The sequence below is a fragment of the Bufo bufo genome, chromosome 4, assembly GCF_905171765.1.
Source record: "Bufo bufo chromosome 4, aBufBuf1.1, whole genome shotgun sequence".
NCBI classification, from domain to species: Eukaryota; Metazoa; Chordata; class Amphibia; order Anura; family Bufonidae; genus Bufo; species Bufo bufo.
Window position 1 is genome coordinate 163,391,766 of NC_053392.1, and position 19,923 is coordinate 163,411,688.

General features: G+C 42.2%; 1 protein-coding gene across 5 annotated transcripts in view; it reads right to left on the reverse strand.

Annotated features, from left to right (window-relative positions):
* The window catches only part of DOCK10 (dedicator of cytokinesis 10), a 374,360-nt gene that overhangs the window by 14,547 nt on the left and 339,890 nt on the right, over positions 1–19,923 (reverse strand). For all 5 annotated transcript variants that reach the window (XM_040428071.1, XM_040428073.1, XM_040428072.1 and 2 more), the window contains 4 exons: positions 7,415–7,561; positions 5,761–5,971; positions 2,435–2,625; positions 1,233–1,333 (listed from right to left, as the gene is read on the reverse strand). In XM_040428071.1, coding sequence (XP_040284005.1) covers positions 1,233–1,333; positions 2,435–2,625; positions 5,761–5,971; positions 7,415–7,561 — 650 coding nt within the window. The remainder of the gene's footprint in view (positions 1–1,232; positions 1,334–2,434; positions 2,626–5,760; positions 5,972–7,414; positions 7,562–19,923) is intronic.

Here is a 19,923-nt window from a genome sequence, read left to right on the forward strand (position 1 = left end):
GTACGCTGCGGAAATATTGCGCCGCTCAGTAGGCGCAGTGAGGAAGCTGGTGAGCGCCCTTCACTCACTGCGCCTGCACCGAATACTGAACGGGACGGCGCAGGCGCGAGATTTACACGGCAGACAGGGCCGGCAGTAGGAGACCAACACTGCCTGGCGCTGTCAATCTAGTGTAGCAGGGCATGGCCAGAAGTGGCAGAACGGAGCCTCTACGAGCAGGGGCCACTCCCCCCCCCCTGCACCTAGAGGCTAATTAGCATATTATAAAAGTTATATTTCTGGAGTAACAGGGGCATAGATAAAAGTAGGATTAGGCTAGTTAGGTTCAGCTGACATTAGCACATCGCTAATGTCAGCTAGTTTAATAGGGTTAATTCTGGTGACAGAAAAACTTTAAAGTGTAACTGCCATTTTTTATTTTATTTGCTAGTTTATTAGAGCTAGGCATGTATACCTGAATTAGTCTGTCAATGATTGTCAAAAGATCTGTAGTTACATCATAATAACAGCTTTCATTAATGACCCCTGCCCCTTTCCCTGGTCACTTAAAAGAATGTTGCTATGGCTTTTCCGTCTTCCCTTAAGTGTAAACTGAAGACAAAGTGACATTGAATCCCTGCATTAGGCTTCAGAGTGAGGAGGCGTGTCTCTCAGTAATTCAATCTGATTGGCTGGCAGGAAGCTGCTGGCTACAGCAAGTGTGTATGTGAAGTGAGGGAAGGCAGTTTTGGCCTCAGGGAACTGGCAGAGGAGCCATCTTGAGAAGATCCTCATATTGTAGAGGTTAAAACAGCTGTAACTAAGGGAAAAACTCAAGGAAAACAGTGGTATGTGAAGAAACTAAAGATTGCTTTATGCAGAATGCTGCAGCAGCAGTAACATATGCTAAAATTGATTTTCTGATGAAAACATGACGGTTACACTTTAAAACTAACATAAAAATAACCTTAAATGATAAATGACTCCCTATGACTACAAACCACTGGTCTACTGGTCAGAGCAGAGAGCCATGGTACCATATGTATGTGCAGGTCTCTGGAAGACTGCATGTGTACATTGAAATGGTAATAATGGTTGATGGCCTCATCGAATGCACCAGAAGACTTGCAAGGAAAGGAGTGGTGGATGTGGACACGGCTTTTAATTTTAAGAAATGTCAGTGAGTGCCTTATCATTTTATGATTTATACACAATTTCTAGTTTTGCTTCCATGCATTTTTGTATTATGTTACCTGAATATTTCTTTTAAATGCTTTACTTGGCTTTCTGGGTAATTGTTGGCATTTGTCTCTGTTAAAAATGCTCTAGCGTATGCCATCGGCCCGGCATTTACCTGAAACCCAGAAAAAATTAGACTTCAGTACAGAAATGTTAATATTTAGAAGACAAAAAAATATCTGCATAGAATATGAAGCACCAAACTATTACACTGAATTCAGATAAGGATAAAATGTCAGTTCTCCTTTGAACAGAATCTATTCAATGCATCTCCGCAAACAAATAGTGCAAAGCTCGATGTGTATTTTTTTCTACAGAAGGTTAGTGCACAGACTTAACATTTCTTTATACCTTATGGAGTAAATTGTATTTTTTATCAAATATATTTTAGTGATTTTTTAAATGATATACTGTATAACAAACAACCACAAAGCAGACAACCAGACCCTTTTTACAGGACAGCAGAAGGCACATCAGCGACATAGAATCATTTGGTGCATATACAAGTTGGGCTATAAAAACAATGGATGTTATATGAGTATTTTTAATTAATATTGTGCAGAGCCATACACCTCCAAATACTGTACCTGCAGATTATGGAAAGGTCAGATGTTCATTTTAATTGTAGCTTTATCAATGCAAGTAAAATATTTAGTGCTGACTGATTAGTGGTTGATTATGCTATATCTGAAACATGATTTTGAGATTTAAAAAAAAGCTAGTAGATAATTGTGGAATAGAGTACAGGATAAGTGCCTGTGCTTTGGACCTAGGCCCAGTAGATGAGCTATAGGGGTTGTGATACGTTTTGAAGTTATTCCTTATTCACGGGATAGGGGATAAGTCATTGACTGGTGGGGATCTAACTGCTGCGACCGCTAACGATCCTGAGACTGGGGGTCCCGCTACCCCATTCTGATAGAGGCAGGTCGAGCATGCTTTCTGCTACCCCATTCATTCTCTATGGGACTGCTGGAGATAGCTGAGCGCTGGAGATAAGAAAAAAACTTCACAATTTGGCACAACCCATTTAAAAGGTCTGATGTCCAAAGGTAAGAAGTCGAGAAGCTGGAGACGGTAATATATTTGACTCTGCTGATCTTATTTCCCCAGTAGAAGATGTTATGCAACTATTTCCTACTGTCATTTTTGGAAACATGAACCAGATAATATTAGTACATTTTATTCTAGGTGTAAATGCTCTTGCACTTCTTACCTTGACACTAACACTTCCCTGAAGCTTCAGCTGTAATCTTATCATATCCACGTCATCCATTGTGCAAAGCTGCTGCAGCTCCTGAACCTTCTTGGACATTTCATCTATGGCAACCTCAATGGGATTCAGCTCTGTGCTTGTTTGACTGATAACTTGTATCCTCTTTTTTACATATGGAAAGGAATGACTGGCTGCAGAAGAGTAAGAACAGTTAGCGAATTTACCGTACCTTAAACTGGCCACAGAAGACTGACACACATTGAGCAATATGTGCAGCGAAGCAATGAGTTACCTTTTTCTGTACAACTATAATAAATATCACTTTTGTGTCTCATTAACTATTAAAAAAATTCAATTCTGCAATCATAAGTTTTAATCAGTAATAACTGGAAACTATAAAAGTTCCAAAAGTTGTGAAGTCATGGCAGGCAGATACGGCTCAGGACAGGCAGCAATAACACTGCTGGCCAGTTCAAATATATCAAATGATAATGACACATCTTCACACTAAGCAAGAGCCTTAAAGGGGTTATCCGAAGGCTAAAAGTTCCCCCCTAGTGCCCAGGTCCCTCCTATACATTATACTTACATGCTCCCCGGCACCCGCGTTGCTCCAGATCCCTGCAGGGTTGCCTCTGCATCTCCATTAGCAGTTAGGGAGGTTCCCCCCCGTCGCTATTGGGTGCCCCCCCCCCCCCTATCGCCGGATATTTTGATCCAAGTGATGGGGAGATGCACTGGTGGACGTGCAGGGATCCGGAGCGACGTGGGTGCCAAGGAGCAGGTATCGACTGGCATGGGCATTGGGGGGGGGATATTTTAAGATTTTCTTGCAGGTCTCTCAGACAAAGCCAGAAGTGGATACAGCAGGAAGGAGAAGTATAAGTCTATACTTTATATTCCCCATTCCTTTCTAATCCACTTCCGGCTTTGGCTGAAAATCTGAAAGTTCTGTGGATTTTATTTAGTTTTAATTTGTTTTCATATAATTGTATTATGAGTCTTTTCTACAAGATTTATAAGAAGTGTCTGGAGGCAACTTGTTGTAGAGGTCATTGTGCAGGGAAGGGGAGGATGTAAGGTGTAACCTTCTGAAATCTACTGAAAATTGTGGGATCCTATCTTATCTATATATAGTGATTATATTTAACTGTAATCATGCTTGTGATAATAATGACATCACTGGTGAAAAGTGAAGTCAGCAGAGCAGGGAGTGTCGGCCTACTGTGCGCCTCAGTTGCCTGAGTAAAGAATGCAAGGTTTTTTAAATATACCGGTAAGTAAAAAAAAATTGGAAATTTTTTTTTGTTGAAAAGAGTGGACCTTTAAAAAATACACCAAAAATTCTTCACAATATGCTTTATTCAAAGACTTGATTTAAACAACAGATCTAGAGATGAGCACATTGATTCTAATGAATCAATTCCTCTCATTAGCCAGACTTCTTCTCATGTGTGAGGGGCTGTTCCCACAGGTGAAGAAACACCCACCCGCTGTATGATTGACAGAGCCAGACATGATTACTCTAATTCATCTTCAGGAGGTGTTACTGCACACACCGGTAGCAGCGCGTCCGCTGCAGCTGCTCCCGAAGCCAAATTTGAGCTTCAGCGGCGGTGCAGGCAGGAGACTGACAGAGCTGGTCAATCATACAACATGTGGACAACTCCCCACAGATGAAGAAGTAGAATCAATTCATTACAATTAATTGGTTCATCTCTAAATAGATTATTTCCTGATGACACATTACTTTTAAATTTTTCTGCTCAGAAAATGTGAAAGTAGCAAAAACAGGTTCATATGCCAGGAGATGCTGAACTATTGGCTGGGCCATGTGCAGGCTCATAGTGGCTGAGAAACAGATATTGCTGCATACTGGCAGCAGGCAGGACATAGGTACGTTTCTTGTGTCCCCCCTAGTGATGAGCAGCAGGGGAAATATTCAAATTCGCAATATTTCGCAAATATTTGGGTGAATATTCGTCATAAATTCACAAATTCGTGATTATTTTCTTGATTGAAAAAAATCGGCAATGTAATATTCGCGTAATGAGCTCGCAATACAGGCGTGGGTCACTTTTGCTACATTTTTAAAGCTGCTAGAAGTTTCCTGACACTGGAGAAATTGGTTGGCACAGCAGAACATTACAATAGCTTTATATGCAGATAGAGTGCTCCAATATATCCACAATTGCGCAAATAGGCAATTAATGATACGCATATTTTGGTGCCATACGTGCAACTTCACATTTTAGCAGGTCTGACTACATATTACTGATTGGTGCACTAAGTATTGTTGTGACATCACAGCACAATGTCTGTAGCATGTTTGTATGGACAGCAGAACCTGTCAGCTACACTATATCACTATCTAACCTACACTGACTATCTCCCACTAACTATCTGTATTATATATATATAAGCTAACTAACTATCTAATGTAATGACACAATAAAGCACAGAGCACAGCAATGTCACTGCTCTCTCTCTCAGAACTCCATAAAACTACAGAAAATGGCTGCTGGGGAGGTTCTTATATAGTAAGGGGTAGGCAACTTTCCTATTGGTTGCTAGGGATGTTGCTAATCTCTGACAAAGATATTGCAGCCTTCTCATTGGCCCAAAAGTAAGAAGGGAGGGATCATGGGTTCAGATGAAAAAAAATCTAGAATATTTGCGAAATACGAATATATAGCACTATATTCTACATCTTCGTGAATTCTCGAAATGACGATATTTGCGATTAAAATTCGCGATTCAAATATTCGCGATCAACACTAGTCCCCTCACAGTGCCAGCAGAGTGCCCTCCATGAATAACACAGCCAGTAAGGTGCTTCCCTTCATTGATAAAATTCCATCTTTCTGCAGCCACCAATAGGGGGAGCAAGCTACTCCCTGCGACTCATGGGAGAGTGAAAATAAAGTTTGGCTTTGCCTAATTTACTATATCAAAGCAGTTAAGTAAACTTTAATAGCTTAGACATATATGTTAGGTAGTTAAGCAACCACGGGCATCGGGGCATGTTCCAGTCTGCAATAGCCTGCAACAATGTGCCCCCTCTTCGGTCCCTATAGTGCAGCAAAATAGCTGTTGGATAGGAAATCATTCCATCCTTTGTATCTTGTTGTACTGAAGGAAAGTGCTCATTGTCCCCTGGAGCCTACAGCATTACCAGCAGCTCAGATACTCTGTCCTATTGGTCGTGCACAGAAATGGAAAGGAACATGGTATTTTCATCTTTTGTGGCATACTAAGGCGACTACTTCTTTGCCAACCCCCATTCCGGCCCTTCCCATGGGCACACATGTCCAGAGACCACTTACTAGTCAGCACAGTGCGCCTCTTGCATTGTTCCTCCACTCCGCCATGTTTCTTCCCTGACAAGGTGAATGGCGTCTCAAATACAAATCTGTTTATATTGTGATGTCTCTCAAAATCAGTTTTTCTGTCTTCAAGCTCTTTCTCATCAAAGTAAGGTGTGACATATGTAACTTGAAAGTAGGCAAATTTGGGATCCAGATCCTTAGGATTCACCTGAATAAAAATAAAGGCAAGGGCAAACAGTAGTCAGGTTTGGGCTACAACATTTGTGATTAGGTGCCACTCTTCCACAAATCCTACTTCCAAGGCACTTTCCACAGGGAAAACAAGTCAGGGGACACATATTGTAGTCAGTGGAGGTCTGTATTGCCCCTTTTATTTACATAGGGCATTCCTGTGGTGATCCAGTGCAGAGTCATGTTAGATGAGGGTATGTAGCTAAGAGAAAGAGGGACAACCCTTTTAACAGCTTTACAGGACGTAATGGGGGTGTATACGCGCTGATAACCCTTTTAATATTGTGCTATTTCATGGTGTCCAAGCATGTCCACATGGATTAATCCAATCGCGGACACAAAGCTAGTAAATGTATACGTTTCAATTCAATACAACTTACTGCCTAAAGAGACATTTAAAATCATAATTATTATTTTTTTTAATTATTTTCTAATTAAAAATGAAAGGAAGAGGTCACATCTCAGATATGATTTAAAAAAAAACTGAAAGAAAACAATTCAGTCACGGCCCCAGATATGCTGTGGGTGCACCAAGCCACACAAACAGTAGCCTGAGGGTGCACCAGATTAGTTAAGCCACTCTAGCCTGCTGGGGCTGCTCAACCCAGTAGGTTAACTGGTACTATACAAATACCTGTTTGCACACTGGTACTACACCAGCGCTAGTGATCCACAATTGCTCATATGCTCGACACGTTTCTACAAAATTTCAGTGCGTCATCAGGTGCTATTGAACAATACAAAAAGCAAGGAGGATGACAACCACAAATGTTGGTGTGTGGTGGCGTGTCCAGCGCTGGTATGGCTGTAAGGTGGCCACCAGAACTCAGCCTACTTAAATAAGAGGCCCCGCCCCTACTTAAAGCCGGCCCATTAGGCAGGGAATTGAGGGAGGAGGTGTGTCAAACACAATGTATCAATACTATACTGGATATGGCGCTCAAGATCATAGTGAGTCAAGGACATGGTGTAAAATACACCTAAGTTAAAGCGGGGAGATATAAGAGGGCCACATCTGATACCAAGAGGTAAGCACGAATTGTCACATATCTCAGGTTCTAGTATACTGAAAGGAGGCAAGCCTTGCATCGTAAGGTGATTGTCAATGATGAGTGTGATAAATTGTACTTCACCTCTGATACATCAACAGTAAGTAGTATTCTGAAAAAGATAATACATGTCCTAAAATAGCAGCAAACCTATCAGTGTCAATACATATACGTACAATGCTGCACTTGGTACAAATAATCATCATGGTTATACAGTGTGTCATTTCAGATTTTATATATGTATGGAAAATAAAAATCTAAGGGATCTTTTGTTTGTAATAAAAAAAAAAGAAAATGTAAGGGATCTTCACATAGTGTACTTTCCATGCAGATCTCAGCACGTATCTCATGTGGCCACACACAGGACCCACCTTGTTGGAATCTTGAATGATCTTTACGTTTTCCGCTCCAAACTTATCACTGTACAACTTGAGCAGCCTCTGTGATATTTCTGATAGCCCCGTTAATTTGGGCTCCTTGTAGATATATTCTTTTCCTTCCTCTTCTTCAAAGAAACCCTGAAATGAGATGATCGGTATATTTTAGTTTTACAGGGAAGTACTTTGGGATTCATTCCCCAAAGCTGCGGCTCTTACAGTTAGTCACTTCAATGAGTTTATCACACACCCTACAGCTAGAACACATGTGCAAGCAGAACCTTTGATGCATTAGAAACAGAATTATTAATGGATGATGAGGATTCATGTTTAGGCTGAGTAGCGGAATCACTCGATTCTTGTAAAAATGCAGACGTGATTTAGTTGCACTTTAGTTTTAAGTAAAAAAAAATCTCTGCCAATTTCCATGCAATTAAAGTGAAATGAGTCCACGGTGTTCTGCATGATCCCTGGGTAAGATGTAACATTGCTGTATTACTGACTGGCCTAGGTAAGAAGCATTTATGATTAAGCACCAAAAAACAACTATATCATAAATATCTCGCATGGAGTTATTCGTATTATCACCTACACAGCTCAGAGAGCAACCACACAGAGAGTAATTCTAATTAATTATTCTTTATTGCATATCCAACACATAGATGGTATATCAATTAAAAAAACATATACAAAAGACAGTGCATACTGGGAACACAACGGTGTTACAATAAATGTATAAAAACAGAGTAAGCTCCAAACCAATAAGGGACTAGTATCCCCCCATACACAATGAGGCAGTATCAGCTTGGTGGGGCGCATATAGCAATGATAGCATCCAGAGCATACATACACAAACACTCCAAACATTTAAGGGAGTGTAAGCCTGGGTGCCGCCCACATCAAGCGGAGACTGCAAGGGAAGAGGGGGGGGGGGGGAAACACAGTTTAAAGTGCAAATGCAATAAATACCTACTGACCCTGGTCTGAAACAGCCGCCCAACGGCTGTTTCAGACCAGGGTCAGTAGGTATTTATTGCATTTGCACTTTAAACTGTGTTTTTCCCCCCCTCTTCCCTTGCAGTCTCCGCTACTGTGGGCGGCACCCAGGCTTACACTCCCTTAAATGTTTGGAGTGTTTGTGTATGTATGCTCTGGATGCTATCATTGCTATATGCGCCCCACCAAGCTGATACTGCCTCATTGTGTATGGGGGGATAGCAGAAAGCTTCCAATGTCAAAGGACCCTAATGCCTCTTATCAGTTTAGTCATTCTCCTCTGTACTTTTTCCAGCTCCAGGGCATCCTTTCTATGAACTGGTGTCCAGAACTGAATTGCATATTCCAGATGAGGCCACACCAAAGCTTTGTAAAGTGGTAATATTACATCCCTGTCTAGCAAGTCCATGCCTCGTTTAATAAATGCCAGTATTCTTCTGGCCTTAGAAGCAGCTCATTGACACTGCATGCTGTTAATTAGTCTATGATCAGGAAGTACATGAAAATACTTCCTTACAAGTGACTTTTCCAGTGTTACTATTCCTAGGACATATAATGGATGTAGGTTATTGGGACTCAGATGAAAAACTTTACATTTATCCACAGAGGACCTCATTTCCCAAGCCCAAACACTTAGAGTATCCAAGTTAGTTTCCAATTTATGGATATATTCAGTACTATCTGGCTAACAGTCAAATATATTTTTCATGTACATGCCTTGGAATCAATCATATTTGAAAGGATATCTCAAGGACCATGGCTACAAGTATTAAAGCCCCAGTAGCCATAGTCCCAAGATCGTGACTTTCTTTACAAAAAAAAAAAAATCTTTACCAATGCCTTGGTTTAGGCAAGGTGTTCTGTATGGAGACTTACTGGGAGTACTTCATGGTCTGGAGACTTACTGGCAATGCTTCATGGGAAAATTATATGCAAAGAGGTATCTCTCAAGAAAGAGAACCATCTCGCCAGCACCACTTATTGGAAGGGGCTCCCTATGAGTCAAGATCCGACTTTCCAACAAGTCTTGGGGTTTGACAGGGAATATAGCTAGGGCAGATATCCATCTGTAGACAGCTTTTTCTAGGTGCTTAACCCTCATCAGTACAGAGTAGGATTCTGGCGGCTATGTAGGATGCCTTGGAAGTGGCTTTGGCAGGGTGCTGAATCTGCTTAAAGAGACTAGTCCCAAGTGCAAAAAAAGTACACAAGGATTTAATCTATTGCAAGCCCCCCCATAAAAGAAGGGCCCACATAAACCAATCCCCATCCCTCCAAGCCAAAAGGCCCTGCAGGGGTCAGGGACACGTGGCCATCCTCAGCCGAAGCCAAGGAAGAGCTAATTTTGCTCTGATGTCCACCTGGGCTGCCACCCTAGGTGTTGGCCAAATTCCTCAATCGAGGTCTGGCTCTCCAGAAGTCAAGGAATTGCAGGATGGTGAGGAACTGGCACCCTTGCACACTTGGAGATGGTTTGGTCAGCCATGTCTTAATCTGCACCTCTCAGCCCTGGAATTTGCTGAAACATTTATAAAGAGAACCTCACTGCATGACTATGGTTCTGCAGAGAGACTTGCACTGTTATCTACTTGGAAATGTGCTTTGCTACTGTCGGATGTACTACTACTACTCCTATTCTGTACTTGAGTAAAGAGAGACTTATTTATTTACACCCACTGGCCTGGCTATTCACTCCGCTGTTTGCCAGCCGTTTGCACCTGCTTTCCTGTCTTCTACCTAGAACACCACCTAACATCAAGGGCACCCCTACAACCACCAGGCAGGAGCCCTAGCACCTTGGTGTGCCCTGAGGGAAGAAATGGTGCAACCTCGAGTCACTTCATGGCCCCAGGGAGTCAGGGGGGAGATTGCTCCTGTGATCTGTAAGCACTACAACCACCCTCAGGGCCACAACCTCTACTCCCATCCTCCATGCACTTGGCAGTGGGCCACTTCACTTATGCCTCTTACGACAATACTGGCTGTACCGTGATCTGTTCTTACTGCATCACAACTTGTTTTTCAGTTAGTGCAAGCTGTGGGGGATAGATGACATAATGGGTAAAATGAGCTCCTACCATATCTACTCAGTATGAGCATATCTTTTTGTAAATGTAATAAAGCTTTAAAACAGGAAAGCTGGGGACAGATGGCTTACAAGCTTTAAAAAAAAAAAGCAACAAGAACCTGTTATATGTAAAAAACAAGAGGCGGATATACTATAAGTGTTTAATACTCTTTAGAGTAGTAATAACACATAAAGGACACCATAGCTAAAAACCTACCTATACAAGAGTGCCATCTAGTGGTACCGTGTGTGACAGCAACCTACCAATATTAGTCAAAGATAATGATTTTTATACACGTTTATTTCTTAACCATATATTCAGTTAGGTGCAGAAATTTTTGGACAGTGACACAAGTTTTGCTGTTTCAGCTGAAAAGAAAGAAGAACTCTATCAGAGGAAATGTTAGGAGTGGCCAAATCAACAGCTTGGTACATTGTGGTCCAGCTCTGAACCCGGACTACCCCTTTAAGGCAGAAGGGCCCACAAACAAGTAACCACTAATGACAGCTGTGGTAAAGGCCTGGCAAAGCATCACAAAGGAGGAAACCCAACGTTTGGTGATGTCCCTGGGTTTCAGACTTTGCCTGCAAAGGGTTTCTCTACAAAGCATTAAAAATGAACATTTTATTTAGGCTTCATGCACACGAGCGTTGCCCGACCGTGGCTGTATTGTGACCCGCATACGGCGGACACTGGCACCAGACGTGTGCACCCCGCATCATGGATGCGGACCTATTCACTTAAATTGAATTTACTTTGTCCAATTACTTTTGAGCCCCTGAAATGAGGATGCTTTGTAGAAAAATGGTTCCAATTCCTAAATGTTTCACAAGATATTTTTGTTCAACCCCTTGAATTAAAAATGAAAGTCTAGTTGTTTCATTTCAAATCCAATGGTGGCATGCAGAGCCCAAATCATGAAGATTGTGTCACTGTCCAAATATTTCTGGACCTAACTGTATATTGGGTGAGAACAAGATTTCCTGCAACAAAGAAAAATTTTATACACCATTGTGGACCACAATGTGTTAATAGTTTACATTTAAATGTATTCTGCAGCAGAACAACAACCCTAAACATACAGCCAATGTTATTAATAGAAATGAACGAAGCTTTGAAAACTTCATTCGACAACTTTGCCAAATTTAGCCAAGAAATTTGATCAGTTACTAATCAATTTGTAAAAAATTGCTATAAATCAAGTGTACCCAGACAACTCTGCCTTAGGGCCCTTGCACATGACCGCATGCCCTGAGACATACGGTCCGTGAGAGGGCCATATGTCCTCGAGCGGCATACATCATGCGCACGGTAGCGCACAGCATCATAGATTTCAATGATGCTGTGCATGTCGGGCCACCCGCGAGGCCATTGTCCTGCACTCATATGATCTCATGAGTGCAGGCGAATGGCCCGGTGGGTGGCCTGATGTGCACAGCATCATTGTAATCTATGATGCTGTGTGCTCCCGTGCGCACGATGTATGTCGCTCCGGGACATATGGCCCGCTCACGGACCGTATATCTCGGAGAGAATACGGTCGTGTGCAAGGGCCCTTAGGGTACGGCCACACGAAGAGGCCGTGCTGCGGGTGGGTTTAATAATGAAGACTGCTCTGTATAGTCCTTGTTCATTGTTAATGGCCGTGCAGCAACTTTAAACAGGTGCGGTTGCTGGTTTGGGGTTTGGCTGGTTAGGTGGGGGGACAATATGCATATTATTGTTGTTCTGGCCTGCAATCTCCTGCAGGTTATTTGAAAGTAAACACAGAATATTAATCAGCTCTGGGATACCCACTTCTCCAACCCCAGCGCTTTCCTGCCCTACAGGTGGGAGCCCTTCTTCTGCCATCTGCTTTTCCTCCTTTTCCACATCATCTAATATCGATGAGAATATGTCATCTGGAACATCCAGCTCCTCCTCTCTCTGCATCTTGATAACTTTTCTAGGACATGGAGACTTTGAAGGATGGTTTGGAAGAAGTAAAGCCAGCAAAAGATGAGGATGGTCATCATTAAGACCTGGCCGCCTAAGGGGTGCAGACTGGATGGTATTGGTTGGTACTGAATTGCATATCTTAGTTTACGGCTGATATAGGAATAAGTAAATGTAGGAATAAATAAAACTGATGTAGAATAAGTCTCCCTGCACTCTCTCTCTCCAATATTCTCCTATTAATCATTTTCAGCAACACTGTCTCAGGCGCATGAGCGCTTGCCACATCTCTCCCTAGGCTCAGCTCACAGCACAATGGTGGAGACTGAGCGGGATCAGGGTTTTATAGGGTTGTGACATCACAGGGATGGCTATCTGCCGATTGGATGGCTGCACGGCATTATGGGCGATCTCGCATTCCCGGGCTTCATACCTTCACTTTGCAATATGTGCAGCTGCTATTTTAGTTAAAACTGATTTGTTACCACAAAGCGCAAGGAAATTCGGACTGAATTCCGCTTTGAATGCTTTGCTTCACTCAAAACTAGTTATTAAGAACTATCTTCTGTGTAAAGAAGAGCATGGAGTTCTAGAAGTGATGATATGGCCTCCACAGGGACCTGATCTTAACATCATCTAGTCTGTCTGGGATTACATGAAGAGACAGAAGGAGTGGGGCAAGCCTACATCCACAGAAAATGTGTGGTTAGTTCTCCAAGAGAACTGTGGTTAGTTCTCCAAGTTGGAACAACCTCCCTGCCGAGTTCCCTCAAAAACTGTGTGTAAGTGTGCCTAGAATAAATTATGCTGTTTTGAAGGCAAAGTGTGGTCACACCAAGTATTGATTTGATTCAGATTTTGTTAGGCAGCCAGGGAGACAGACGCAGTCTCATCGGAAGCATGTCACCAAGCAAAGACGTGTCTGTCATTCTCCCAAGTGGTCTCCGGCGGGACATCTCTCACCCCTTGTTGGTCTCGAGCGGCGGGGTATCTCCCCCGGACGGCGGAGCTAGTAAAGATTTGCGCTTTATGCATGCTCATCACTCCGGATCTTGGTACTGCTGGGAGACAGGATGCCGTCTTTCCCAGTGCTGACGCTGGTCAGGGTTCCCGGGACACCGGAACCCCTAGCGTCAGCTGTTGCCAGGGAACCTCTGTTGTCATGTCTCCTGACTTGGACATGTGGTGGGAGGTTCTTTCCTCTGCACACTCTCAGCCCTCACCTGTGCTTCTCTGGTCTGAGGGTGGAGATTGGGTGTGACCTCAGCAGTGTCAGGTGATCTGTGGAGGGATATTTAAACCTGGTCTTTTCTCTCACTCACTGCTGATTATTCAGTGAATCTGAAGCTATCTGGTGAATGGTTTCTCTGGTTATTGACTCTGACTCTGGTTTTGGTTGTCTTCTGGTTCTTGTGCCCTTGCTTGCGTTTACTGACCATTCTCGTGTTTCCCTATTGACCATTGCACAGTGTCGCGGCATTTACTTTGGGGTTTTGCCCAACTGCGGCCGGTGTGCCCAGCCACCAGCCACCCTGCTAATTGACACCTGGGAAGGGCTCTGCCAAAGTCCCCCTTCCTGCTGGAGGCGGGTGAAGAGTACCCCGGCCCTCAAGGGTGTTCAGAGTGTGACGGCTTGTGCAAAGTTTGTCTGGTACACCGCATTTGCTGGCCGTCGGTTTGGCTTTATAGTTACATTAGCATTATAGATTTCTCTTTTGTTCATTCGCTTTGCATTTTGGTAACTGCCTAAAACTTTTGCACAGCAGTGTATATAGTCTTTTCTCAATCAACTGAACTAAGCGCCTAAAGGCATAGTCCAGTATAGTATGTAATTACAGATTGAAGGGGTTCTAAAAAAGGGTTGTCCCATGATAAATATTCTAGTTTTCAAACCAGCATCTGTATCTGAATACTTGTGTTATTGCATGTAATAAAAAATGGCTCTTTTTCTAATTTCTCTGTCCTGCCGACTATGATGGAGGCACATGCTAGGTTCCAACCTTCAACAGCCACCAGCTGCAGTAGAAAGGATACGTCCCCAAGAATAGACATGCCCCGAAGCTGACACTTGAAATCCCTGTATATCTAGCAGAACAATTGTAGTAATGAATGGGGAGATCTCTGGACCGATGTGAGGTACAGGGCTGGTTCTGGCTTTGTTAGAAAGAGGTTGTCATGTACTATGATTTTTTATATTATTAATGGGATAACCCTTTTAAATTATGACAACCTATGTACCTATAATCAGCACTGCATCTGTGGTAGCATGCACCAGTACTGTATCTCATAGTGTTTGTTTTTTCCCTGTACATTTGAGGCAGTGGCTGCCTCTATTTGGACCTTGCACTCCCACCCACATGCCCAGGGCTTTTAATCAGAGTATAACATAGCTGGATTCTACATTTCCCTGAATTTGGTAGGCTTAGGCCCAGGGGAGGGAAGTCTGATAGTGTAGGTCCCATTGAATGGAAGCCTCCTTGTCACTGGTAGATGGGCACGTCACAATTTTGATTAAAAAAAAGTGTGAAAACAGCTTCTAATTACCGTATAGTAAGTATTGCAGTAATACAATTCTGATTTATTCCTGTTTCCAGTGCTTGCTTGTGTATTTTGCACATGAAGCAGTGTGCTGCTGCATATAGAGTTTGCTTGGTTTTGCATTGCTGCCATGGTAGCGTTCATCTTTATTTCATATTGCTTGGAGGTGCAGGTCTAACTTTGTTTTTTGCATATATATTATCAGGGCATATAGACTTATAGAGGGGCGTCCCCTTCTCAGGACTCTATTTGCCACAGCAAACAATGGCTCGCGCTCATTTGAATGGACACCATGTGATACCACTTTTCTCCTACAGATGTCAGTTTAGAGCAAATGTGCATCCATCCACATCAAGAGAATCCTCAAAGTGTTGTTCTAATGATTGAAAAAATGTACATTGCTAATATATTTTGTCTTAATCCTCAATCACTATTTTAAGATCTGTTTGCTGTCAGTGAATAGCAGCATTCATTGTTTAGCATCAAGGCGCTGAAAACTTGTTTTGATCTTGTTAAAGCATGGGCTGTTCTGAAAATTTTGAAAATATGGGAAAAGGTTGTGAAATATGCCCCTAAATCTCGCCAACTATATGTTACATTCTTCATCAGTGACATCACTTCCAATGGCAGCTGCTTCCTATTAACCAGTCGCCTCTCATCCTTCACAACCAGAGAACACGTTCTCTTGCTGTACATAAAAATTGCTACGTATAATCCATCATGGCAATTTATTATAAAATATATAATAAAAAAATAAATTGTTAAACCTGACAATAAAAAAACTGCAATATTGTGATAGATCTATTTACAGTGTATATATTAAAGCCGAATAACTGTCAGTACACTGCTTTGCTAATGCATTGTAATACACACTTCCAATGCTACAGACCCTGATTTTGAAGCAGTTCTTGATATTTACATGGAGCTTACTCATTAAAAGAGGTTCTGCAGTAGCTGACATGTAATACAGCCTCACGCCTCTGTATGACCACTGAACTCTTTGGTGACTTGTATGTACAGTACAGATCATACTATGTCACATATAGTTACTATTGAGCATGTTTGAATTAAAGAGGCCATTACTTCTAATGAAAATATAATTAGGAATTGCTATTAATGTGTTCATTAATGACACAGACTGTTAATTGGGGTCATTTTTTTTTATTATTGAATTGTACTCATTTTGAGCTAAAAATATTTTTTTCAATTGGTCTTTATAAAAAAAACTATATATATATATATGGTGTCCTGTTTCTGTACAGAGCTGATGTGCTCTAGTTGCACCCTTTGGATTTTCTGTCTTTTCCGCCAGACCAGGAGTAGACGGACTCTGTATCTCTGCTCTCTGACATTATAAACACTCATTATAGCTCAGTTCTTATCTTACTGATAAGAATGTGGCTTAAAGGGAACCTGTCATGTGGATATTTGATTATAATCTAACTAATTATATACAATCATTAACTACTAAAAAGTACCTTAGATGTATTCACTTACTGGTGTGACAGATGGTTACCTCATAATATACACACAAAGATGCCACATGCCGCATGCTAATGAGCTGATTTGAGTCTGGCGTGATGTCATTGAGTCCAGCGTATATTTAATTCAGAGCTATAGCCACTCCCCTGCCCACTTGCTGCTGATTCATATGGAAAATAACTGTCAATCAGCAGCAGGTAGGCGGGGATAGTCAGGAGCTCATGAATATTCAGGACTCATCATTATCAGCTGGAGCTTTTTTAATACAAGATGTTGGCAGATTGACTGGGTCAATTAAAGAAAGTGACCCAGCATTTTGCTAAGAGAATCAGTCACTTATTTATGTTGCCCTTAGTTAGGACACCATAAAACTGGTGACAGGTTCCCTTTAAATAAGTGTTTATGACCTCTCAGAAGTATAGTGAAAGTACCAGTCCCACAGCTAGAAAGGTCTAAGGAGTTCTCTCATCATGGACAATGGGGGCATATCGCTAGGATATGCCCCCATTGTGTTATAGGTGTGGTCCCACCATAAGAGAACGGAGCCCCGCAAGGTGGTGGCTGGAGGACACCACCAAGCCGGCTCCCCATAGAAGTGAATGGGAGCGTACCGCACATGCGCAGCCCCCGCTCCCATTCATTTCGATGGGGCCGACGGAAATAGCTGAGCCAGCGCTCGGCTATTTTCGCCGGCCCCATAGAAAATGAATAGTGGGCAGCTGCGCATGCGCAGTGCGCCCTCCTTCACTTGTGGGGACCCATTCTCGAAATAGGTGCGAGTCCCAGCGGTGGGACCTGCACCTATAAGACAATAGGGGCATATCCTAGCGATATGCCCCCATTGGCTATGGTGATACAACCCCTTTAATCCTTTGTAACAGACTGGCTCAATATTTTGAATAAAGGCCAACTGAAAAAAATAAATTTTAGCCGAAAATATGTAACATTAAATTATTTTAAAAATTGCCTCCAAAGGTGTAGATAGCCTTTATGTAGTTAAAAGGGAAAATATGTCCTCTATAGAAAGACCCCAGGATGTTGCTTGTAACAGAATTGCATTACTTTGCACGGAGTGCGCGGCCTGCCTCCTACTACAACGATGTGAATCACATCATCCTGCATCCTTTGCACTCCACTAGAAATCCTTCTGGATTTTGCACCTTAAATGAAGCAACTTAATTATTCAACTTAATCTGTCCGACAGGAAAAATGTATCCCATACTCTACATTATTAGTTTGTACAAGTTCTGTAACTGAGGCATTATTAGAAACCGCCATTAATGCTGGGATGTGGACAGACACAAATGAACACGACACTCACACATTTCACCAGGAGAAAGCGACAAATGAACATCTTAGCTTGAATTAATAGATTAGATGTAAGACATCATGGGCAAACAGCTGGCGCTGTCTGTGTGAGTGGTGAAGTATAGACAAGCAGATAGGAGGCACTTACCACAGCCTTCAATAGGATCAGACGGGGGGAAAAAAGCAAATGTATGCGTTAAGATTGCGTTGGAATATAGAGAGGGATTGTAAAAGTCATTGCACGTTGAGTGTTTTTCAGTTCAGGAATGAAGAAATCTCACAGGCCACAAATCATCACTAAGATGTCCTTAAAGTCTGATACCAGGAAGCAGTCATTGATGCAAAGGCTTGGGCTGTACTTAATAGGCCACATTTTATTTGTCGTCAGCAAGTCAGGGATTGCCTTTCTATAAATGAACTGGAGCAGAAAACCTGTTTTATATTCGCCTTCATTATTTGTCTTGGGAGACTCCACATGCCAATGTGTGTTTCCTGGCTTTAGTGCTGCTTCATTTTACCCTATGCGTCCCCTTTTTAAAGATATGGGAATTCAAACAAATAGATGCAATTGTGTTGTAAGGTTTCATTTTCTGTGAGAAGTGTCGCTTGTATTTCACCATTTTTGGGTGCTGGTCCGCAGCAGGAGCTGGGTCACTAGTTGCTAAGTGATTTATGTACTTTATGCTGTATGTGATCTGTGTCTTATATGTCTTCTTCTGTATATGTCTTTTACCACTGTTTACTACACTTTTTATTTATTTTAGCCTTTGTTTAAGCCTATTTATTCCCGTATCTTAGAATCTACCATAAAACGGCAATTTAAACCCACATACTGGGGAAAGAATAGTGTTTTTTTAGAGTTTCATTTTCCTCCTTAGCCTTAGGCTACATGCACACGACCGTAGTGTGTTTTGTGGTCCGCAAATTGCGAATCCACAAAACGCGGATGATGTCCGTGCCGCAATTTGCGGAATGGCACGGACAGCCATTAATATAACTGCCTATTCTTGTCCGCAAAACGGACAAGAATAGGACAGGTTATTTTTTTTTGTGGACCACGGAACAGAGCAACGAATGCGGACAGCACACAGTGTTTTGCGGCCTCATTGATGTGAATGGGTCCGCATCCAAGCCGCAAAAACTGCGGCTCGGATGCGGACCAAAACAACGTTCGTGTGCATGAGGACTTACAGTGTGGAAGCCTCAAACACAAAACATTTCAAAAGGAAGGGGGTAATGGGTGCCTAATGACATACTACAATAGATGGAAAGCTGCACTACCTCTTACAAACACTAGATGGCATGCCACCGTTAAACTATGTTATCAATAGCGTATACATAAGCAGTCTATATTTGTGTTTCAACTACTAAAGTTTTTTTTCAAAACATACTGTAGATAGTATGGGTCTTCAATATTGGATCAGTGACACCCAGTACCAGGCAGCTACAGGCACTGGAACCTATACAGTGGAAGGAGATGGATGCAGAAGGCTCTGTCCATTGTTTAGTTTAATTTGAACAGGAGACAAGTTGCAGTATACAACATGGTGCTTGGTGGGGATGCTGGGTGTCAGTTCCCCGCCAATCTGATATTGATGATCTATCCTGAGGAACAGTTATAAACATCTAAGTCCAAGGAAAACCCCTTAAAGGGTTTGTGCACACGCCACAGCAGAGTGCAAGGAGCCTTTATGAAATCGCACAGAGGCTGTATGATTCCCTACTATGAAGCTGCATGATCTCCATGTGTTGCTGCCAGAAGGTCAAAATGATCAAAATATTCTTCCCTAGAAGCAATACATCCACACAGTCCAATAGAGCATGCCACCATTTTATTTTTGCCAGATTTCGATGCAGGGCAGGCATAATAAGGCCCTAATGGCTCTATGCAGAATGTCTGTAAACTTTAGATAGTTGGTATTATAGCTCTTATACTGTGAATGTAAAATTAAGCAAGTTATGTTGTGATGTTAACCCTTAACTCAGGTGTCGGACTAACAAATGTCTGTACAAATGTCCCATACATAACAGTACTTCTGCTTGGATTCATTCCTTCAGATTGATGGGGCTAGTGATGCCACAGAATTGCAAATAACCTTTAGTTTGATCATTTTTGGGCAAAGGAAAAACTCATCAAGGTTTCTTCTCTGGTGTGCATGGGAGGGGATATTGGAG